The 23,010-nt window shown below is 41.5% G+C and overlaps 1 protein-coding gene across 5 annotated transcripts in view; it reads left to right on the top strand.

Moving 5' to 3' along the window:
- CIITA (class II major histocompatibility complex transactivator) overlaps positions 1 to 23,010 on the top strand; it is a 561,355-nt gene that overhangs the window by 305,026 nt on the left and 233,319 nt on the right. For all 5 annotated transcript variants that reach the window (XM_078663163.1, XM_078663160.1, XM_078663162.1 and 2 more), the window contains one exon: positions 14,216 to 14,371. In XM_078663163.1, coding sequence (XP_078519289.1) covers positions 14,216 to 14,371 — 156 coding nt within the window. The remainder of the gene's footprint in view (positions 1 to 14,215; positions 14,372 to 23,010) is intronic.

Here is a 23,010-nt window from a genome sequence, read left to right as displayed (position 1 = left end):
GATCCCGAGTTGAAGAAAACAAAGAGTTGGGGGTTGGCTAATGCTTCCGCTCATCTGGCAATACCGTCTGCTATACAATGGGCTTAATACTCCCGGAGAAATATGTAAAAATTTAACAATACTTGGAATGTATCAAGCAATTGTAAATATAAGAACAATATCTAATCAGAGATAGAGATACACAAAAGGTGCGTGGTGGTACAACTCAAATATCTGAAAACCTTTTACCCTGATCCTATATGGCAGCTCTCTGTTAGAATTATCCGAGTTTGTGAAAAAAGAGAAATATAGATCTGCTATGTAACAAACTATGGGGTGTTAAAAACGGATGCGATGTTGTGCAAATTATATATAATGTGTGATTTAACTCAACACAGGCAAGTATTGCAAAGAAAAAAGAATCAACATCATTGCAGGGAAACATGATGCAATCTTTGCAGAGCCACCCAAACTGTTTGTGCACACATTTAAAGATGCGCAGGCATGTTAAAAATGGTTGACAAGATACAGGACTTTAACACATAGTTACCTAGGATTGTGGCCATCTTGGGTTGGGGAAAACATACAAGCCTGGGCTGCACTGCCAGTCTCAAAAACTGAAAGAAAGAGAAAAAAGAGGAACGAAAAGAAATCTTAAGTATGTGAAATCGCTAAAAACAAAGGGAGGACAAATACAAATATTATTAAAATAGGAATAATCAGTTAGGATGGAATTACTATTCACAGTATAAGCATACATTTAGAATTCCTTTATAGAGAACAGAATTTCTTAAGGCACAGACGACGTATAATGTCAGCACAGAAATCGAGAGTAATTACTTGAAATGCTGTAGGGCCATATATTTATATGAAAAATGGTTCACGTGTGAATGGCCATACTTCTGAGTTCCTGAATAACATTTAATCCATCCTTTTTTGTGTACAATAAGTTCATCCAGTGACATTCTTCATTATTCAGCAAATTCTTTAAATTGCGACCTCTTAGATCTCATTTTTACAGTCACCTGCCATTCCAGAGCACCTTCTGTGTGTTTCTAATACTTAAAGTTTTCAACCAAATGATCAGGAGAGATTCCTAACATCTAATCCTGCTCTTGTGCAGAGTTGCACTACGCAGAACTCCGCGAAGTGCAAACAAAACTCCACCGCACTACGCGGTGCTCCGCAAGCGGTAGAGTATGATAGAAAAATACCTTTTGCGGTGATTGCACAGTGCCGGATGCTTGTCCGCACTGTGCAATCATTGCTAACGGCACCTTGCACAGCGCAAGCGGTCCCTGCTTTCCTTTTCTGACACCCAAGTAGATTTTTACTCGAGCGGCAGCTTGCTCAACACAAGCAGTCGCGAGCATTCGTGACTACTCGCAATGAGAAACCTGACCCCCACATTGAGAAATCCCGCCGGAAGGTTGATTTTCAATGCTCGCATTAACCAACTTGATGTTGACGATCGCAAACGAGGAAAAATCTGCTGGGATGTTGATTTTCCTCGCTCCCGCTCCCCAATTTGACGTTGATGAACGCGAGCTACAAACAAAACTCCGCTCCGCGGGCAGGAGTTTTTCGGAAATCTGCAATGTCCGCGGAGTGCGTAAAACTCCGCGAGCGGAGCGGAGTTCACCACCCAGAGTTAGTTAACAGATCCTCTGCGTAACCACCAGTGTGGTCTTTTCTGTATGCAATTTGGGGTAAGGGCAACTGATATCACCAATCACAATAGAGATATTGGAATTAAAGAAGAAGGTTAAAGTATGTTGGTTTCACACATGGTAAAACTAATTGTGTTTCGCACACTTTTTCCATATGCTGATAGCAGGAAGACAAAGTGTGCTGAATCGCTAACCACATTCTTTATCATACCTATTAATTCTGGGTCCAGCAAGTTATTCGCCGTTCCAGGCCTAACAGCGCTCTCTGTATTGGTGTTAGAGGCGTGGGGATACCAACCAGAAGCTCTAGGCTTGATAGATCCTTTTTCAGTTTTCCAAATACTGGCCATCTCGAATCTGCCCTTTTGTAGGCTTGTTTGATATGAGGAAAAGAAACATTAAACGGCTGCTTTTTTATTTGAAGTTATTTCAAATATTTAAACGATAACTATTTTCAGTATATTAAACCGAAAAAGAATGGGTAAAAACAGCTTATCATTAGTTAAGATTTCTTTAAGTTACAATGATGGCAAACGTTATGAAATGTAATTCTGAACCTAAGTTTCGAAACTAGTATTAACGTCTTACACTGAATGATAAATTGTAATTCACAATTGTGTAATCACAATGTTATCAGCTATCTCAACGGGATTTAAATTATAAATATGTTTTGCTTCAGGCCCAAGTGCTCGAAAGAATGTTCGGAAAAGGCGCAAAATCTGCAGAAAGAAAATCATACAACAAAGTACAGATCAGCTAATTTTACATTTTACCAAACCTTTTGAACACGTGTTTTCTGCAAACATCTAAGACCCCAACGAAAACCACCCAGCATAGCTCTTAAATGAACAAAATGATTATTTTTTTAATCTATCATTATTTTTCAGTAACGAACATTAAAACAAGGACCTGAATTTGAATTTGGAGGTTGGCAATCCCTTACTACCGAGGTCTCAACATCCACCAATAATAGAGATGGGCAGTCCTACCCTCAGGGCACTGCCGTGACCTCTGTGTCTCAGACAAGGCAACAAGATTACACTTTATAATGGCTCCTGATAGCCTGCCAAACGCCACCTTACCAGCTTTGTAACATTGTGGGGATACCATGCATGATGTGGGTCTGCTTGGGCAGGGCCGAACTGGCCATAGTGGGCACCGGGCGTTTCCCTGGTAGGCCGCTAGGGTGTGGACCGGTTTTGGGCCTCTGGGGGGCCGTTTTTGTTACCAGGGTTCGGCAATATCGGCCCCCTGTAATAATATCGGCCGAAGCCACCCCTCGCAATCTGCTCAGCTGAACTCCCCCTCACCCCAGGGGGGGTGCAGCTGAGCAGTTTGCCAGGGCCGGTTTGTGTTCCCAGCCCAGCCCTGTGCTTTGGTGGGGCTAAAATCCAAGGGCCACTTTAAAAGAGCTGGTCTGTGACGACACTTGTTGATGCTCAGGGGTTGACTGCTAGTGCTATTACTGCCAGCTGTGTCCCCACCTAACAGTCACCTGTGATGACTAGCAGTCAAAATATGGTCGTTTTCCTGCTCATGGGATATATCACTTCTTCAGTGGCGGCTGCCAATTGCTGAAAGTGGTCGGGTGGGAAAATGGGTGGGTGCATGCATGCAATTAACATTAACTAAATAGTTGACATGCATTAAATTATCGTTCTAAAGTTCTCATGTTTACTTTTAAAACGTTAATGTAAAGCATGGCTGCGATTCAGTGCACATTAAATAAACTAAAAGTAAAATTAAGCTCACTTACTTTGCTGTACATCCTCGCTCCGGTCATGGTGTTCTTCTCTCGTCCAGGTGGCCCCAGCCAACTGCTCTAACCAGTCCAGACGCTTCTCCCATGCTGTTCATCAGCATGAGAGAAGTACCAGGATTGGATGGAGCGGGCTCTCTCTGTACTCACAAAGGCACTGGAGGCCTGTGCTTGCTCTCCACCCAGCTCTCTATGACAGCTGGGTTGGAGAGCTTTAAAGTGTGCATGTCTGGCTAGCAGTCACAAGACAGCTGTCCAAAGTGACATGCACACTTTAACCTAAGTGCCCAGCCCACCACTCCTTTCTGCTCCTGCAACTCAGTAGCAATAGTCACACCCCGCCCTGACACTCAGCTCAGGATGGAGTAGTGAAAAATAAAATGGTAATAAATTAACTTTATTACCAATATATTTTTCATATATGGGGCATTTTTGTTTAGTGAGGTGACGCTCCTCTGCCCTAATGGAGGAGTCACTGCTGCACTTCTGGCTTGTTTTTGCCTTTCTAACCATGAATGGCTAGTTTGCTTTTCAGTGTGGAAGGGGAAAGTGTTATAGCCCAAAGATCCACGTTTGCCAACCCACCCTTGAGGGCTGTGGTGCATAGGTGAGCAAACCTCACTGCTTAAAGACCCTAATAGCATTTTCAACTAATGTTACCATACAATTAGCATTATGAAATAGGAGTCCCAATAAAAAGGAACACATATGCAATTGCTGTAAATTACATTGGATTGTTCTTTTGTAAAGCATAGGTGTTCATCCGTAGGGTTTCTTTGTGGTGAATAGTAGTGTAAAGGGCTTATTACAAATGGCTTGGATTGGGGTGGGGGTGTTCATATTTATCGTACCTGGTAAAATCTGATACCCCAAAGCCAGAAATTACCACATGAGAGGAAATATAACCTCTTTTGGGTTGCCCTCCCTCCACCTGCAGGATGGGAAATTAAGCAAGCACTATGGTTACCTGGGGAAAACTGAAGTGTTGTGATTTTTAATGCACCTGGTTAATTCCCCATGCAGTAAAGAGGTTACTCACATCAGAAGTATACAAGGCACTTTATATCAGCCTCTCAGAATGAAAGAAGATGTCAAAAGGAACATGTTCAGCTGTTCTAGTATTATAGGGACAGAGAAAGAGTGTTCTTCGCAGAAAAGACAATCACAAAGAAAGGGTTGAATCAAATGGGTTGATCCCCCAAATTATACATATTTATTAAGGACTACAAAAGCTAGGCTAATTTAATATACATTGTGATTGGGTAGATTCAGGTCTATATCTGGCTTCACAAATAAATAACGCCTTTCAAATTTTATAGTAACCATAATAGCATCTCTAAATGATCCTCTATGCCGCATTAAAATGTATGGCCCTCAGACCACAGTGTCTTGTTTTTGCTCCATTCAAAAATCTTTAAAATTCACATTTATAAAACTGGGGATGTGTTGGAAGTTCTTCCTGCAACACTATTCAAGTGTAAAGTCAGCAACAGAAAAAGGCTTTTTTGTTGCGTCTGCTTCCCTGCTTTGAGCACTGTGACAAGCTGGCCTGTGCATAATTTGCGCCTGTGGGTGGTGGGTGCCATCACTTATTTTTGGGACGGGGACTTATTGTTCATCATTAGACTTTGATCCATTAGCAGAGAGAGGAACTCAGAAAAGGAAGAAGGAAGGACGATGGGTAACATGTAAAAAGATTGATGGAGGGAGTAATCAGGGATGAGTTATAAACTGCATGAGTAAGATGAAAAGACAGGAAGCATAGGGTATTGGAATAAAGAGACATACGAGAGAATCAGCTTGATATTCAGCAACCTCAGCATTTGACAGCATCACTGACAAGCTCCTAAAAAAAACCTTTAGGTCTTTGACTTATGCTTTTTACAAACTAAGACCTTTATACAAGTAGAGGTAAGGACAAATGATGTGCTCAGTTGTTTCTTTGTGCAATCCACAAAGTTGACGGGGTCACCCTTTTTGAGAATGTCTGACTGCACCTTAAAATTGGAACAATGATGTGTAGGAGAAGCAAAAACACAAAAAGCCACCCTTTCCGGAACAACATTGTTTGATTTGAACTTTTGAGCTGGTTGTTGTAGTTGTGGACAGGCAGTTAGTTTTCCAAATCAGACTGTACATCTGGCGGAATATTGGCACATCGTGTTTTATTGTAAACACCTTTCCAGAAATAAACAAGCATTTACAATGCAACGGTTTCGCCTTTGGAAACGTTTGAGCTATTGGCATTGTAAATGACAAAATTTGTATTTATGTGTTGGTTTTGAAAACAGATAAATAAATGGCATTGTCATTTACATTGCTAATAGCTCTAACTTTTCCAAAGGCGAAACCGTTGCATTGTAAATGCTTGTTCCTTTTCCCGGACGATGATTTTTGAAAACAGCTCTTTATTCATTACTTTGGTAAAACTGAAGCATTATTGCTTTATCTGCCAGGCTTCTTCTATCCTGTCCAGGACAGCAGGAGTCCAAGGCCACCAGTGTCAACATTTTGGGGTAGCCCATTATGTTCACAAAGCTTCTCCCACCTTCCCTCTCCAATTATACATATTGTCCAACTCTTTCCTTCCCACCTTACCCCAATGTCCTAAGTCTGCTCTGAAGCAGCCACAGTAGAAGTGCCCCACAAGCAGCCAACATAAAATGAGATACTTCGAATACTGAAGCAAAGGACTTTAAAATCAATACAAAGTGTTTGATGAATGTCTGGCATGTGTACCGTTACAAAATCGCATGCTAGCTTTGTGAATATCTGCTAGGATAGGAAAAAAACATGCAGATATCTGCTGGCTGTGAACTGGCAGCTGTACCGGGGCTTGCAGGGTACAAGGTATCACTGCATAAAGTTCGCCGAAAGGCAGCACACAAGTGGAATCGAGTACTGTCCTCCAATCCCAATCTCCCAAACTAGCCACCTCCCCCACGTGACTGCCACTCAACAAGGGAAGAAAGAGCACAGAAGGTCCACAGGGCGACAGAAATCAGACGTGGGCAAAGGTGAACCATAAAAAGTCACTCATTTCCACCGACCGGTATGTTACTATTGGGTCAGAACAAAGAAATTACCAACCTCAGATATTTGGACAGTCTACAAGATATTTCAACATACCTACAGAAAACTAAGGTCACACACTTTCCACATGAGCTCGGACAGTTATCACTACAGCTGGATCTGTTCGTGGTGTAGCTTTGAGGGCCTTGGTGATCTCTCCAATTAATCCTATCGAACGCCAGCAATTCATGACACTCCAAACGGTATCATTTATAGATCACAGCCATAACGGAAGAGAAGTAACCGGTCAGGTCAAGTGCTTGCCTCATGCTTCTCAGCACAGACTGAAGAGGTTTAAGGCTGTTGTAGATTCACCTGCTACGGGCAACCACACCACAGTAATGGGGCGTAGTGGTCTTGGTGACTTCTGTAGGTAAGGGCTTTGCGACAATTAATTACGTCTCTGTACCGGGAAATGAACCATGCCTTAATGGTTTGGTATCCGGCTACTTTCTAGACGAGCCCAGAGGAAGTGCAACTTCAAATAAGCCGGGAGGGAGGAATCACATCGGGAGATTGACAAGCAAGGGAAGTTGGTTATCCCTCAGGGATGGTCATCAACTACTTTTTCATCGGAGGACATGGAGAGATTACGAAGTGAAGCTAACGTACACTTTGTATTACCCAAAAACAAAATACTCTTTTTTACATCTGTGTTCACTTTCGAGTTATTAACTGTGTATAAACAACTAAATAAAAAAATATGTAAATAATTTACACAGGGGGTAACTGGGATGTGGGGAGACTGTCCTGAACAAGCACAAAACTAAAATTTTGCAGCCAAGAATAGGATAGCCAGTCTGTTACAGAGGTATGGTCTGCCGCAAGAGACAGGCTGTGTCTACCAGTCATGGACGTAGCCAGTCGCTATAGTCACCAGGAACGTCACAAGAGCCAGAATGCCTGCGACAGCCTCATGACTGTCACAAGAGCCAACTTAACTGTAACAGCGCCAGCCATGACTGGTCACAAGAAAGAGCCTAGTCATGTAGGAGTCCGTATGCCTGCATCTGCTTCGTCTCTCACAATTAACCAGCTCCTAAACACATTCATTAATGGCTCACGAAACAGGCCTGAAGGGTACACAGTGTCTAAAGAAAACTTACCCCACAGAGACAGCCTGCCTACTGGAGACAATATTGTTCTACAATCTGTTATTTTGGAAATTCTTATGAACCAAAAGAAGAAGTGAACCTGAAAATCTCCCCGAGGCTCTTTTCACTCGATATGAAACTTCGGCTGAACCGAAAGGGAAAGGCAGCTCGTCCGAATACGGCTGACTTCACATTCAAGGATTGCAATACAGGCTTGGGATGTAGCGCGTCAAAACGAAGATTCCAGGCTGTTCCACCTTGAAACAGTCTGGCAGGGGAGATGATCGCCAATACTCCTAGCACCCAAAACTTCTACACCGGTTCAGCCACAAAAAAGACTGAGGACGGCTGTACATTTTGTTATAGTGAAGAGCGCCATCCAATTAAGTTCAGAAGAAAGCTCTTGACTTTAAATGGATGACGCTCTTCACTACAAAAAAAATAGAAGAAACACACCACAACATGTGCAGCCCCTCAAAAAACAAAAAATGGAATACGACCAAAAAATATTGTAAGTCAAAACAACGCAACGCCTGAAAGACAGCACACAACTGACCTAGAAAATGCATCATACAGTTACAAACATACAGCTAATACTACCACGAAACGCAAACCCTAAACTTTCTCAACAGATTTAGTGCTAATCATATAACATCCGAAATAAAAACCACCCTAAAAATACATCACAGGAAGTATATTAGGTGCGGTTAGAAAAGACAGAAGGGCGAAAATGAGAAGCAACCTACGAAACATCATTACAACCGCTTTTTAAAAAAAGTGAGAAGCAACCACTGCTACTAAAAATACCCCCCTTAAAAAACACGTCATTTGCCAATATAACAATCAGCACTGCTCAAAAACGTAACAAGCGCCGATAAAACAGTCCTGCATTATAATACTTTCACTCTCGAAATACCAGCTGCGAAAACTAAGCTAAACTAAATCAACAACCCGAAAAACATATGGCTCAAACCACGACCCGTAAAAAGACCGAGACTCGCAGAAAGATACCACCAACAACGTTCAACCCAGATGAACCACCTTGGTGGGCAAACGGGTAGAGGGCCCAAAAGGGGAAAGGTGAGGAACTAGAAGCAAAAACTCCGCAAGGGTGGGTAGGTAACACCAAGATGGGACAAAGGGGGTAAGAGATCAACAAGGGGGCGGGGCACATAAAGCGAGAGTTCGGGCTGTGGGGAGGAGGCCCGAGCTCAGGGTGAAAAGAGAACAATGGGGGTATTCACTGACGGGTAACGTCACACTACCCACCCACTGGCCCCTCGAGTGCGCCCGAGAGCACCAACTCGACCCACCCTTACCTGCTCCTTCTCTCTTCTCTTCCGCTCTGAGTTCTACGTGTCTGTGCGCAGCTCCGATGGCGTCCTGTGACCTCACAGTAGCTTGCCCCACCTACAACGCCCTGCTTTGCGAGATGATTGGCTCAGCGGCCTTACTTACCAGCCATCGTTCGAGTATTTGCGCAGGTCGCCGATTCTGCAAGCCTCCATTGCCTTTGCTGCCTGTCGATCACAGCCACGGAAATCCGCCCATTGGCCCTGTCAGGCTCTCACGTAACAAAAGGCCATCCTACAACCCAACCCTCAGCTTGGCGACGTCACTGTTAGGATGCGGAAACAGCCTACCACCAGCTCACCAATGAGAGAACCAACAATCTTGAAGAAAGACTACACAAATAAAAACAAGCACTAATAGAAACAGGAGGAACACCAGAAAGAACAAGTCAGGTCCCGGGCCGCGCTGTGATTGGCTGACGTCACGGGGGTTTCCCGGCCGGCAGCCAATCACAGCGCGGCCCGGGAATGACGTCACGGGGGTGTCCCGGGCCGGCAGCCAATCGCAGCGCGGCCCGGGACAAAGGGGCGGGGCTTAAAAAAAGCACCAGAAACGCCCCCGAATCGCGTTTTCGAGAGAAAACGCGATTGACAGCCTCTGCCTCCCAATGGCTAGCCTCCATTTATGGAGCTAGCCAATTGGAAACAGAGGCTGTCCTAACCTCACTATTAGAAACAACAGATTTCGATCTGGGAGTGGCTTCGCCCCTCGCCAGGTTACGAAACCTAAAAAAAGACTTAACCCAGAGCAAGAAAGAAAAAGGAGGAAAGGAAAATAAAGAGAAAAACCTAAAAAAGGGAGAAAGCAGGGATGATCTAGAACCTGCAAGAGCGTGATGAAGTGGCATGGAGTGTCCGGTGGTGGAACAAAGAGGAATGAAGTGAAATCAAGACTACACAGCCTTAGTATTTGGCAATCCAGACAATAGTCAGCAGTGGTTTCCGGCCTCTGAGAAAAAAAATTGGCCACTGAAAGGTATCTTTTTACAAATTAAGTACCCGCTTTGGTTTCAAACAAGGCAATCCGGCCAAATTGTACCAGCTCTATTCTAAAGTACATCTCTCCGGTTCATTTTGTTTCAGTAATAACCTTTTCTTACCTCACATAACTTATCAGAACTTGATTGGTAATTGCGAGATAAGTAATTGTAAGGCCTTTAAATTTCATCGTTTTGGAGCTATGGCAGATGTTGGCATTGATTGTGGTTTTTGGAGAACCTAGGTCGGGTTTAACTCACAGCATTAAATATGATAAAAAAGTGCTGGGCAATCAGATATAAGAGCGCAATTTTTTTGACAAACAATTCTTTATTTTTTGTTTTTACCTTGCAACACCAGCAAAGGGTGCACCCAGCACATGTGGCAGAGAACAAATTATGAAACTGAAGTGTAAGTGTGTACCGAAATGGAGTTGGGAAGGAATCTCGCTGTAGAAGGGTGGGTAAGTAAATGGCATAGGGTCAACTCCACAGTCAACTACAGGCTTGAGGACTGGCTCAAGTCAAACATGGCCAAGCCAGTCAGAAACATGGTTGTCAAGCAAGAGTGTCCGGTGTCAAGAAGGTGCTAATGACAGAGATATGTCCCTGACCCAGGGGGCGGAGCCACGCCATTGTTGGTAGGGAGGGGGGTGTCTTGATGGCCTGTACAGGGCAGGTGGAGGTAAATTTGAATCTGTGAGTAGTTGTGGTAGCCAGTATGGCCACCACCCCAGGAAAAGTTCACATAAGGATGAGACCCTCTACAACAAATGACAATGAGTAATATCTTTTATTGGTGCTCATTGATTAAATCCATGTATACAATGTCTTGTCTTTGGGAGGTTGACGGGTATTTTTAGAGTGCACACTATCACCACTAGGCTCTAGGTGCATATTGGTAAGAGTATCCAGATGAGACTATTCACAACTTTTGCTTAATGGACTATCTGTCAAAAAAGTCAGGTTTTGAGGTGGGAATAAAGTGACTGAATAGAAGACTCGGCTCACAGATGTGCGGGTAAGGAATTCCAAAGTCTGTCTGCTGTAACAGTAGATGATTCCTCCTCTCATTCTTTGTTTTCTAAATATTTGCACTGATTAAAGGAAATTCGCAGTACCCAACTTGATACCTTTTCATGAAGTTAGTTGCTAATGAATTCAGGTCCATCCCTGTAAAGTGCCTTACGAATGGAACAACATATCTTGAACTGAATCTGCTATGGAACTGGTATCAAGTGCAATTTTTGCAGCAATGGGCTAGCATGATTGCTCTGTGGAAGCGCAAGAACTATGCGGGCTGAATTCTTTTTTATGACCAGATGGTTTCGCTTGAGATATTTAGGGATTTCCAGGTGCAATGAGTTAGCATAGTCCAGTCTTGACCCTATGAGTACCTTTACTGCTTATGTTTACAGTTAGTGAGCATTAAAGGCAATTTAGACCTCAAAACGTTCATATGATAGGAGAAAGAAGAGACCAGAGAGTGTTTTTGCTGTGCAATGTTAGTTGAGAGTCGAAAATGACACCTTGCTTTTTGATGCTTTTAGCTAGACCTGCTGTAGCAGGCATCTCAATTGGCCAAGTGTACATTCAGCAGACTTTGGCTTCATCTGGTACCAAGTAGATTCAAATTTAAGATTAAGCATTAAGCAGAATATAATATGCATTACTGTGTAGTGATTGTCCCCCTTTTACTGGTCGTGTATCTATATAAATCCTTTAATTACCTCTAAGATGTGCTGTTGTATATTTGATAAAGTATGTGCTTTGTGTGCATTGGAGAATACCCTAATGTAATGGTATGGATTTTTTTAACTTGTTCTATTTTAATATAGTTAATGCACTAATACATTTTGTAACTTATAATAAATGGCCATGACTTTAATTTTAGACAAATTAATAGTCACAATATTTAGCAGCTAGTAATTTGTTCAACAGTCTCTGATCCCTAATTGGCATCATAGCTATTAAAACCATGTTGTCTGCATACAATGGGTTGCTTATTTTGACATTTTCCATTTTGATAGAAAAACTATTTCATTCAATACAGGAGGAAGATCTGAAATTCTGGAACCTGAATTTGTTTTCTGAAAGCATACAATATTGTAAAGATATTGTATATAGCTTAAACTTAAGCCATGACCAATACAACATTCTAATCTGCTAAGGTTTTTTTTTGTTTCATTCACAAAAAAACATAAAATAGTCTTTTTTTAAGCCTGGATTTTTACAGAGCAGCTGTCATACGGACCTAATGCAACCAATATATGCATAGGAGGAATTTGTCCTCTGCTTTTAACTATTGGCTTTTTTAAACCAATCTGTTTCAGCCATCCACCATAGACTTGGTCAATCACGACTTGACTTGGAGTATTAATTTCTCACATAGTACTGTTTTGTTATTTGGGTGTATCCTTTCACCTCCAATCTAATGCTTGTATGGAACTGAATAAAGGAATGGTGATCATTAACAGTCCAAAGTGACAGATTAATATTATATAACTGACAGAGGACTTGCAAGGGAGCAGTGGTGCCTACATTTGGCCAGATTTTGTTCTAGGGTGGCCATCTCACTCCAGATCATTTCAACACTGTATCTTGTCCTGAGCCTTTCACTTACAAATCTTTGATTCAGGTGTGTATGTCTAATTATTCACTGGAAGAAAAACAAGACTCAAAGACCCAGAATGCACTAGCCTCTTACACAAAAGTCCACAATTGGAAACAATGTTTGTAAGAATGTGAAGGGAGGTGGCCACCCTATGCTGTGCATCTCTAGTGACATGGCTTAGAATTTGGCGTCCATGTCTTCTCTGATGGCGCCAATATTGAATTAAAGGGCTCTAAACTTGTCGGATTTCTTTTGTCACAAACACACAAGGGATACTAGAGGTCTACACAAAACTCAATATTGTTTATCAAGTTCAAATAGTAACTTGCGTATGGGCACGTGTCTACTAACATAGGTGAGATCAGGTGTAAGTGCATAACATGAAATACTCCCATCAGCCCACCATTTGGCGGAGTATCGTCATCTGGGATTTTTTTCAAAGACTGGTATCTGTTAAGTCTCCCACTTGATGATATTGTGAGGAGAACTAGGAACAGATCCTCCAGTAACGAGAAAGATGTAACAAGGCTGAGTGGGAGAGGTTGCAGTGAAAAAAAGAGTGAAAAAGAAAGATGTGAATTAAAATTAATTCACATCTTTCTTGTTAGTAGACACGTGCCCATACGCAAGTTACTATTTGAACTTGATAAACAATATTGAGTTTTGTGTAGACCTCTAGTATCCCTTGTGTGTTTGTTACAGTTTGATTGGGGGATAGGATACTTTGGAGGTCTTTAAACTATCTCCCCTGAGACCCTTTTATACTTGTGTTCTTTTGGATTTCTTTTGTCCACAGGTAGGTAATTACTGTTGGATGATCAAAATGTTGTACTTAACCTGGAATGCATTCTGTAGATGGCTTAGCTCAAATAATTGCAACCAACTAAAATAAAGAGAAAATGAATAACAGCGATAGACAATACTGTGAGAGCGATTTGAAAAAAGTGCAGTGCAGCCAGTCACAATCACAATAAAAAATGGAATGCCCATGGGAAAAACTATTGAGAAAATCAATTTTCCTGGAGTTATAAAACTGCTGTGTTCTCTATAATCCAGATTATTAAGCTAAAGGAAAATTGCAATATTGAAAGGTTTCATGTGTTATGTCAATTGTTAGTGATATTATGGTGTTATATTTAACAAAATGACTTAAGATTTAAAAAACAAATGGTCTCTCCTATATTTCAGCAAAATTCAGTGTGCTTCCAAGAAAATGCAGTAAAATCATATATTTTATATATTAGGGTCCTGATTAATAAACACAATATCACATTTAGGCCCACAGAGGTCTGTTCCATTTTGAGAGTTAACCCCTTTAGGCATCTTAAACGGGGCCTAATCGGACAGTATTAGCCAATGCACTAATTGCGCATGTGCTATTTGTTGGTGTGCAAATTACTTTACCTATGTAGTTGCCAAAAAGTTGTCATTAAGTAAAACCTTGCAATAATCTTGTTGGCAAATAGTCCAGAATTGTGGTTTGCGCACCCCGGCACCGTTTCAAGGGTGCACAAATCAGAACTCTGCACCTTGGAAGATTGAGGCATTACTTTTAAAAATATTGCCTTTTATTTCCTTTATTCCGTTTTTAAGGTATGTGTCAGTCAATGAAGGCTAGCAAACAAATATGAGTGCCGAAGAAATGACGAAACGGTCCTTATTATGTTTGACTCTAATGTACGCTATTTCATTTTGCAGATCGTGTTCCTGCACCCACGACAGTGCATGGCATATTCACAATAACGCCATGTTTTCCCAATGTCTGCTCGTCAATTTCAAGCTTTATGCCTCTTGCACAATTGCATTCTCCTATGAACAGCAATATTGACCTGGAAGGAATGCATCTATCTCGGGGTTTGTACATAAACATTTGTTGTAAAACCAGCAATTTTTACTCTTGTCATTCATCTGAGACCCTTAGTTGTTTTATTTTTTTTATTTTTTTGCACACGAAGTAATTTCCCCTTTTGAGTGACATCTTTTTACATGCATTTGGGTACCATCACCATCAACAGTAGATAGACATTTCTCTCCCAAAATCTAGGTCTACTCAACTTGCTCAACACAATCCTTTGGCTTGGCCTGAAATGTTGGTTTGAGTAAGAAGTGGAGCACACTTTTACTATAGAAAATTTTGATCCGCTATTAAGTTTGGCTAGGCTGTTTCCTCACTGATGAGGAATAATCATGTTTTAACCACACTAGATGGATTTATACAACTTCATTGTTTTATGTCAGTACCAGGGGCACTACCCCCACCATGGATTGGCAGTCCATCTGACCCCACAACTCAACAAAGAGGCAAGATGTCAAATAAGAAGAATGTGTACAAGCATTTTTTCTACCGAGAGTACTGAGTCCACCACAGAAAACGAAGGCAAACCAAAACTGTGGCTCTAATACTTCAAGTAATTCTACCGCATAGGTTCATCAATACGCTAGTCCACAGCTGACACATCAAACTCAGAGAGTACTTGTCCACCTACGGTGTGACAACACAAAGTTGGTTGCATAAATCAAAAACATTAGTGTGAGTGACATATAAGGCCCTCTTGCCTTTATTTCTGCTGGATGCTTTAACACAGACATTGCTCGGTGTGTGTCTTTTTCCACATCTTTAAATTTGAGAATTCTCTGACACCTACTCCACCTAGTCTGAATTGCCACTGTGGTTTTCTTTTCAAGTATGTAGGATTTGATGCTGTTGCATGAATACATCTTGGTGCAGATGACTCTTGAAGAAACAGACTATAGCCACAAATTAACAAAGAAAAAGTGGATTATTGATTTTACTAAATAAATCAAAATCCCATTCCTGTTAATCAAAAAGATATTATTCAATTTTTCCAAAAGGTCAAATAGTGTGAAATGGTACAGAAAGTCATAGGAAGTTGATTCCATGTTTGGGAAACTAGTTCTGAGAAACGTTTCTCTCCCCTAGCGAGCTCGCCTGTGACGAATGTTCATGCTCATATAGAATAAGCCAAGCAGAGGGAGTGAGCTGGGACATATTTCTTGATACAGGCCTTTGTTGCACGAGCTCCACTGCCATGTACCCTCAATGATTTAGGCACAAAGATTTGAAATGGATTCTTTGATCCACCGGGAACAGGGCAATTTTCACTTGGCTTCAATAATATAATCAAGTTGAAGCAGGTCCGAGAGCAGTCGCACAGCCATGTAATCTATCTAGTTGTTTAGAAGAGATTCCTAGAGAATAGACATTGGTGTAGTCCAGCTTCAAGAGAATGATGGTGGCCACCACCATTGCTAGATATATCTGGGAGATTACCATTAGCCTTTTCCCGAAAAGTTTACATTGAAAGTAACATGCTCAAACCACAGAATTGCAAAAAACACAGTTGATGGACAGAATGTAGAACAATGTCATACATTCACCCCAGTACAAGGATCTGGGCCTAAATCCATCGTTTTTTTGCACTCCACACCACCCTGGGTTAGACACTGGCTATATGCAAATCAGCTCTGACCCTGTGCCTCATGGGAACAGTCCAGTCCGAACAACCAAGCCATGTCTTTCCCAGACCGGAATCAAGCATCCAAGGACCGGTTTCTGGCTATCAGCCTTCATCAGCCTGGATAGCTTGACTCCAGTGGTGTGGAGAGCCTGGGACTCACGTCTGAGCATACCCAGCCCACTTGGGGTGAAAATTGCAAAAAACACAGTTGATGGACAGAATGTAGAACAATGTCATACATTCACCCCAGTACAAGGATCTGGACCTAAATCCATTGTTTTTTTGCACTCCACACCACCCTGGGTTAGACACTGGCTATATGCAAATCAGCTCTGACCATGTGCCTCATGGGAACAGTCCAGTCCGAACTACCAAGCCAAGTCTTTCCCAGACCGGAATCAAGCATCCAAGGACCGGTTTCTGGCTATCAGCCTTCATCAGCCTGGATAGCTTGACTCCAGTGGTGTGGAGAGCCTGGGACTCACGTCTGAGCATACCCAGCCCACTTGGGGTGAAAACTGCAAAAAACACAGTTGATGGACAGAATGTAGAACAATGTCATACATTCACCCCAGTACATAGATCTGGGCCTAAATCCATCGTTTTTTTGCACACCACACCACCCTGGGTTAGACACTGGCTATATGCAAGTCAGCTCTGACCCTGTGCCTCATGGGAACAGTCCAGTCCGAACTACCACGCCATGTCTTTCCCAGACCGGAATCAAGCATCCAAGGACCGGTTTCTGGCTATCAGCCTTCATCAGCCTGGATAGCTTGACTCCAGTGGTGTGGAGAGCCTGGGACTCACGTCTGAGCATACCCAGCACACTCGGGGTGAAAATTGCAAAAAAACACAGTTGATGGAACCGGTCCTTGGATGCTTGATTCCGGTCTGGGAAAGACATGGCTTGGTAGTTCGGACTGGACTGTTCCCATGAGGCACAGGGTCAGAGCTGATTTGCATATAGCCAGTGTCTAACCCAGGGTGGTGTGGAGTGCAAAAAAACGATGGATTTAGGCCCAGATCTTTGTACTGGGGTGAATGTATGACATTGTTCTACATTCTGTCCATCAACTGTGTTTTTTGCAATTTTCACCCCGAGTGTGCTGGGTATGCTCAGACGTGAGTCCCAGGCTCTCCACACCACTGGAGTCAAGCTATCCAGGCTGATGAAGGCTGATAGCCAGAAACCGGTCCTTGGATGCTTGATTCCGGTCTGGGAAAGACATGGCTTGGTAGTTCGGACTGGACTGTTCCCATGAGGCACAGGGTCAGAGCTGATTTGCATATAGCCAGTGTCTAACCCAGGGTGGTGTGGAGTTCAAAAAAACGATGGATTTAGGCCCAGATCTTTGTACTGGGGTGAATGTATGACATTGTTCTACATTCTGTCCATCAACTGTGTTTTTTGCAATTTTCAAACCACAGAATTAGCATGAGGTTCCAGGGAAAGTTTTTCATCAATTTTAAAGCTAATTTTCTTTTAACAAACCAACTATTGGTTAGGGCACCCCATACTTGCTATGCCAAAAGTGAACACTCGATGGATGGTCGAGACTATGAATCAGTAACTCAGTTTTGTCACCATTTTATTTGAGTATATTCTGGCTCATCCAAGATTGAATTGCTAACAGACAAGAGAGGCTAGCTGGATTTCGTCGAGTTGGCGGCCTAGTCCAGCGAAGAGCTGAGTATCATCAACATAAGACAGATTCAAGTCTAAATGACCGAATGATGTTGCTGAGGGATTCACTTTAATATTAAATTGTATCAGTGACAATAAGGAACCCTGTTGAACCCCAGACATCACTTAATTAAATTTGAACCTAAAATGAGCCATCATTAAGGATTGGTTACAACCAGACAACAAGGATGAGAACTAGGTAAGCACAGTTGCTGTATGGCAAACGTCCACCAGATGGTCGAGCAAGATTAAATGATCGTCCATGTTATAGCGTTGACTGGGCTCATGTAATAAAAATGTGATTTCCATATATCTATCTATATTCTTAACCTCTCGCTAGCTTTACACACAGTTGGTCCTCCAATGGATCTTGTTATGTGCCCGGAGGGTTTGGATATTCCAACGATGGACAGTTACCCAATGAGGACCAGGTATACTGTAACTGTATATTCAACTCAATTTCATTACTATCAGGTAAAATTTCCCCAATGTCAATAGGTGACTCTAAAACCAAATGAACTTCCCGCAAGGAATGATGAGACAAAATCAGCAGAGGGAGAGTTCGAAATTCAATGTTTTGTTATTCATTATAGTAAAAACATTTGCATTCAAACAAGATAGCATACAGCCCTAATAATCAAATAGTAAAAGCATTTATTGAAATACACCAAGTCTCTGAGATTCCGGTAAAATATGATGGATGAACAGGGAAATTTTCCTCAGATGAGACTTAGACTCAACAACGTATGTGTCAATAAGAAATAGAAAGCCAGGTGAGCCTTGTAAAGACTCTTCAGTAAAGTTCAGCAAAGTTCCAAGTATCCAGTTCCAGTTTGTCAAGACAGCAATCTGTCTCAGTCTGTCGCTGTAACAAGAGTCACAGCAGCATAACGTGAACCCTTCACTCAAAACGTTTACTCTGCATCAGGACACCAGTCAGCAGCAAGTCACAGCATCTGGTCGCAAAGTCTCGAGTTAGGAGGTTTTTGATCAGTTGAGCTCCGGGTGCACTGCCCGTTTAAACGCACACCAGTACTAAGTTGCTAATTGTTAAGGTGCAAGACGGCGAGTGGAGAAACCCTGAACCACTCAGTTAAGTAGAAAGGAACTACCCCTACACAATAAGCTCTGTTGCCGTTGCACTCAAGACAGTTTATACAATGTTAGGTAACAATATTCAAACAAGATAATGACAAAGTAACAGAATTATCACAACAAAGAAACTCTCAATGAATCTTGGAGTCTTTAATGCAGTAGACAGCCAGCCGACACGTGTTTCATCGCACTCGCGATTCCTCAGGGCTAGATGGCTGTGTTCCGGTCAAAAAGGTCGCTCAGCTGGTGCTAATTCCAACCCAGCCGGGCCCTTGACCGTAGAAACTCCGTTTGAGTGTTCGAGTGTTCGAGTGAAGTACAGTTATTCGTGGGTCTGTATCAGCAGTCTCAGGCTTGAAAATCATAAAGTGTAATTCCTCTCCATTGTTGCCCACGGCGAGTAGGGTAATACTCTATAGGTGAAGGTAAACTCGAATTGCCATGTATGGCTCCGTTATCTATGTTGAGGGTATACCCGAATTGTCATGTATGGCTCCGTTATCTATGGTGCTTCAGGCTCGGTAAAGCGAAGAAGCGGCGTGTAGTGCGTCCGGACCCCACGGCCGTGTTCCTGTTTGGACCAAAACCAGTCCAACTGTCTTGAGTGCAACGGCAACAGAGCTTATGGTTGCAAAGTCTCAATGTCGCACAGTTCTCCCAAAGTGTGAACACTAATTCTCAATAAGTTTCCAAAGTGATACTCCCTGGCATCACCAAAATGTCAGACCACTCAGTTCCGTTGGTCAGTCCAAAGTGAGATGTGGGTGATGTAGCAGGAAAGCCAATTAAAATCCAGAATAATTAAGTAAATTGATTATGCAGGTTCCTTAGGTCATGTAAGCATAGGACACATTGAACAATAGAACATTTAAGATGGTGACATTAGGGTTAAAAAAGTTCAGTTCTCATACAGCTGTTCCAGAATGCAACAATATTTGTTGCAACTACGCTATTCGGTCCAGAAGATGTCAAAAGAATTAGTTATCAGTTCAATACAGTTTGCTAGTTTACTGAATATTCAGTCCATGACTTCACTAGAAAAGGAAACTAAAATGAGGTCTAGATGAAAGTTGCTTAATATACAGCAATATCCAAGTTAAATTGTGAATCTCAAGTTAATAGGAAAATATCATTTTAACTTCAAAGTACATTAATAACCATTTTAATGTGATCATAATTAATACATGTAAGTATAGGGTGCTCATAACGTTTTTTGTGCCAACATTACACATATAAGAAAATGCACATTAATCTTTGTCGTTTATGTGTTATTTAACTGATACACATAAAAAACACATGATAAAGAAGTGTCACGAAGGCACATTTAAGTTTATTCATCTAGCACCTACTTTTATTTTGCCATTTTTGATGCACACGCTATAACATGAGATACAATTTTGTACTTGTCTCATAAAAAAATAAATACACTCCACATTTATATTTTTTAGTCTATTATTAATGAATCCATATTGTGTAATTTTCTCCTACATTTTCTAACACATACAAATGAATAAATACCATTTCATGATTAATATTAATCTACATATTAATTAAACACATAATATGTCTCAAAAACTGTCTTTTGATCTGCATGCTTTTACGATACAGTATCTAAATTATATTTGTATCTCATTTTCATTAATGTGGAACTTAACACACTTTTTGTCATCATTTGCTTAAAAGCTGTCATAATCATTTCTTTTGTCCTTAAAATGAGTTAGATGAAATCTCTGCTCTGTAAACCATGTCAGAGGCTGCAGAGTAGTCAAGGAGGATAAGGCCAGTGGGTCGTCTTCCTTGGATAAGAAGTCTGTCTGCTTTACATGGCTTAACTATATACACATTATATGTTGACTTCCTGTATCACTCATACATTTTTCCACATTTCATCCATTCATTGAGTTCTCTGTCACTACGTAGACTTCTCCCCAACTTACTGCCTCTAACCTTTCCCACACGTAACTGATATTCTGCCCTGCTTCTCAGCTTTCTGTAGTGGGTAAGTCCCACAGGTACAGGTGTAGATAAGTAGACACCGTAGACCAATTCAGGTACTTGTAGTTGATGTTTATTAACATAAGTCAAGGTCAGGATAACAGCCCCATCAGGAGCAGCCTACTGGCCGCTCAGCCCATCTTCAACTGAAACCCTGATGCATCCAACATTCCACACAGACAAGGATTCCAATAGGAATACACACACACAGGGCTGAGCAGCTGGATACTAAAGCATACACATAACATGAGAATACTACATTATCCTCTCCCTTTAATAACTTAAAAACAAAAGTACAGAAGAGAAAACAAAGAGAAACTATACACAAGAAAAATATACAACTTCCAAGAAATCTGTGACCCACGGATGGATATAAAAGGCATCACGAGAGGGAAAACAGAAATCTCAATTATCAAAGAAGGAAGAAAGCAAAAAGATAAACACTTACTCATCCTCCCCCTTTAATAACTAACAATTTAAAATGAATAAAGCGAAAAATTTTGAGCTCACATTTAATAACCAAAAACTAAGACAAAAACTGCAATGGGCGAAATAAAACCCAAGAAAGTGCTTCTCACATGAGAAGACTGTGACGTAGCCAAAAACGCCACCCCTCTTTTAAGGGACACTATGGGACTCAAACCCTAGTATAACACCGTTCAGGTGGGACTGACACCCCCTAAAAACCAAGGTGGGACTAAAACCCCCTCATCAAAATGATCATTTGATTTTATAAGCCAAGGGTAAATGGGACTAACAACCCACTCCCAAAAAACTAGCGGGACTTGAAACCCACTGCACAGGGTAATGGGACTAATAACCCACTCCCAAAGTCATGGGACTGATAACCCACTCCTTAAAGTAGAAATAACCTTACCTTGAGGTGTGCGCTTCTTAATCAGCTTAATCTTCATTTCTTTTCATGTAGTTGCGTTTTAAGTTGCTGCTTTATCTTTACAGGCGTGACCTCTCACATACTTGACATGTTAATCTTCTTAATTACGCTTTTTCTTCCTTTTGCTTGACTCTTGAGTGTAGTTCTTCATCATTGGTAGGTTCTTTAAGTCCGACGTCGCCAAAATGTAGTGGGTAAGTCCCACAGGTACAGGTGTAGATAAGTAGACACCGTAGACCAATTCAGGTACTTGTAGTTGATGTTTATTAACATAAGTCAAGGTCAGGATAACAGCCCCATCAGGAGCAGCCTACTGGCCGCTCAGCCCATCTTCAACTGAAACCCTGATGCATCCAACATTCCACACAGACAAGGATTCCAATAGGAATACACACACACAGGGCTGAGCAGCTGGATACTAAAGCATACACATAACATGAGAATACTACATTATCTTTCCTTGTTACAGTAGCTCACCTTTTGAATCAATTTTCATTTCTGTTTTAGTAATTATGCTTAAAGTTTCACACCACTTTCTGAACTCTTTCAGTTACCCTACATTTTGTGTTGTCTTTAAATACCTTCTTTGCGTATTGTATTTAAAAATCTCAATATGTTTACATATTCTCTGGTTTCCTTTGGCAAACCCTCTTTCCAGTGCCCTCTATTATTCTGCTATTTTTCTTGTTATTGCTCTCATCCTCTTTTATCTACTTCTTACTTCTGGTTGTCGTCTGTACATTACCCTAAACAATGGAACCTTCTCTTATAACATTTCTCCTCAGTTGTATGTTCATTATTTAGGTTGTTTCTGTATATACAACATAAGTGATCCACCCACTCATTTATTAAATCTGCAACATTATAATCTATTTGATTATTATTTATATCCAATGAACTGTAGTATATGCAGGACCGACTAAGTGCGAAGCTCATCTGTGTGCAGTGCCCTATTAGAAACTCAAATTGAGGGCCCACACTTTACCCTGCTTCGTCCACCACTCACTTGAAAGTGTTTGACAACAAATATGCTGTATGTCCCACGTTAAATATTATATTAACATGAATGTGTGGGCCTCGCTCCTGCTCTCCCACCCTCTTTTTCTAGTCATCTTTTTGTGTACCAGTTGTAACCAATGCCAGGCGTAGCAAATAATCTTAGTAACTAATGCCCTATCGCCTCTTCTTTTTATCCCCTCTCACCACTTCTGCAGCAAATCGAACATTTCATCCTTCATGGTGAACATTGATGTTCCATCTTACCATTCTGCACTTAACTTGTGCAGGTGGTTACAGGCAGTAGGCACCATAATTAATTTTGTGGGGATGGGACTTATTTATT

This window comes from Lissotriton helveticus, chromosome 10, assembly GCF_964261635.1.
Source record: "Lissotriton helveticus chromosome 10, aLisHel1.1, whole genome shotgun sequence".
Taxonomy (NCBI): domain Eukaryota; kingdom Metazoa; phylum Chordata; class Amphibia; order Caudata; family Salamandridae; genus Lissotriton; species Lissotriton helveticus.
This window is presented reverse-complemented; position numbering and strand designations above follow the sequence as displayed.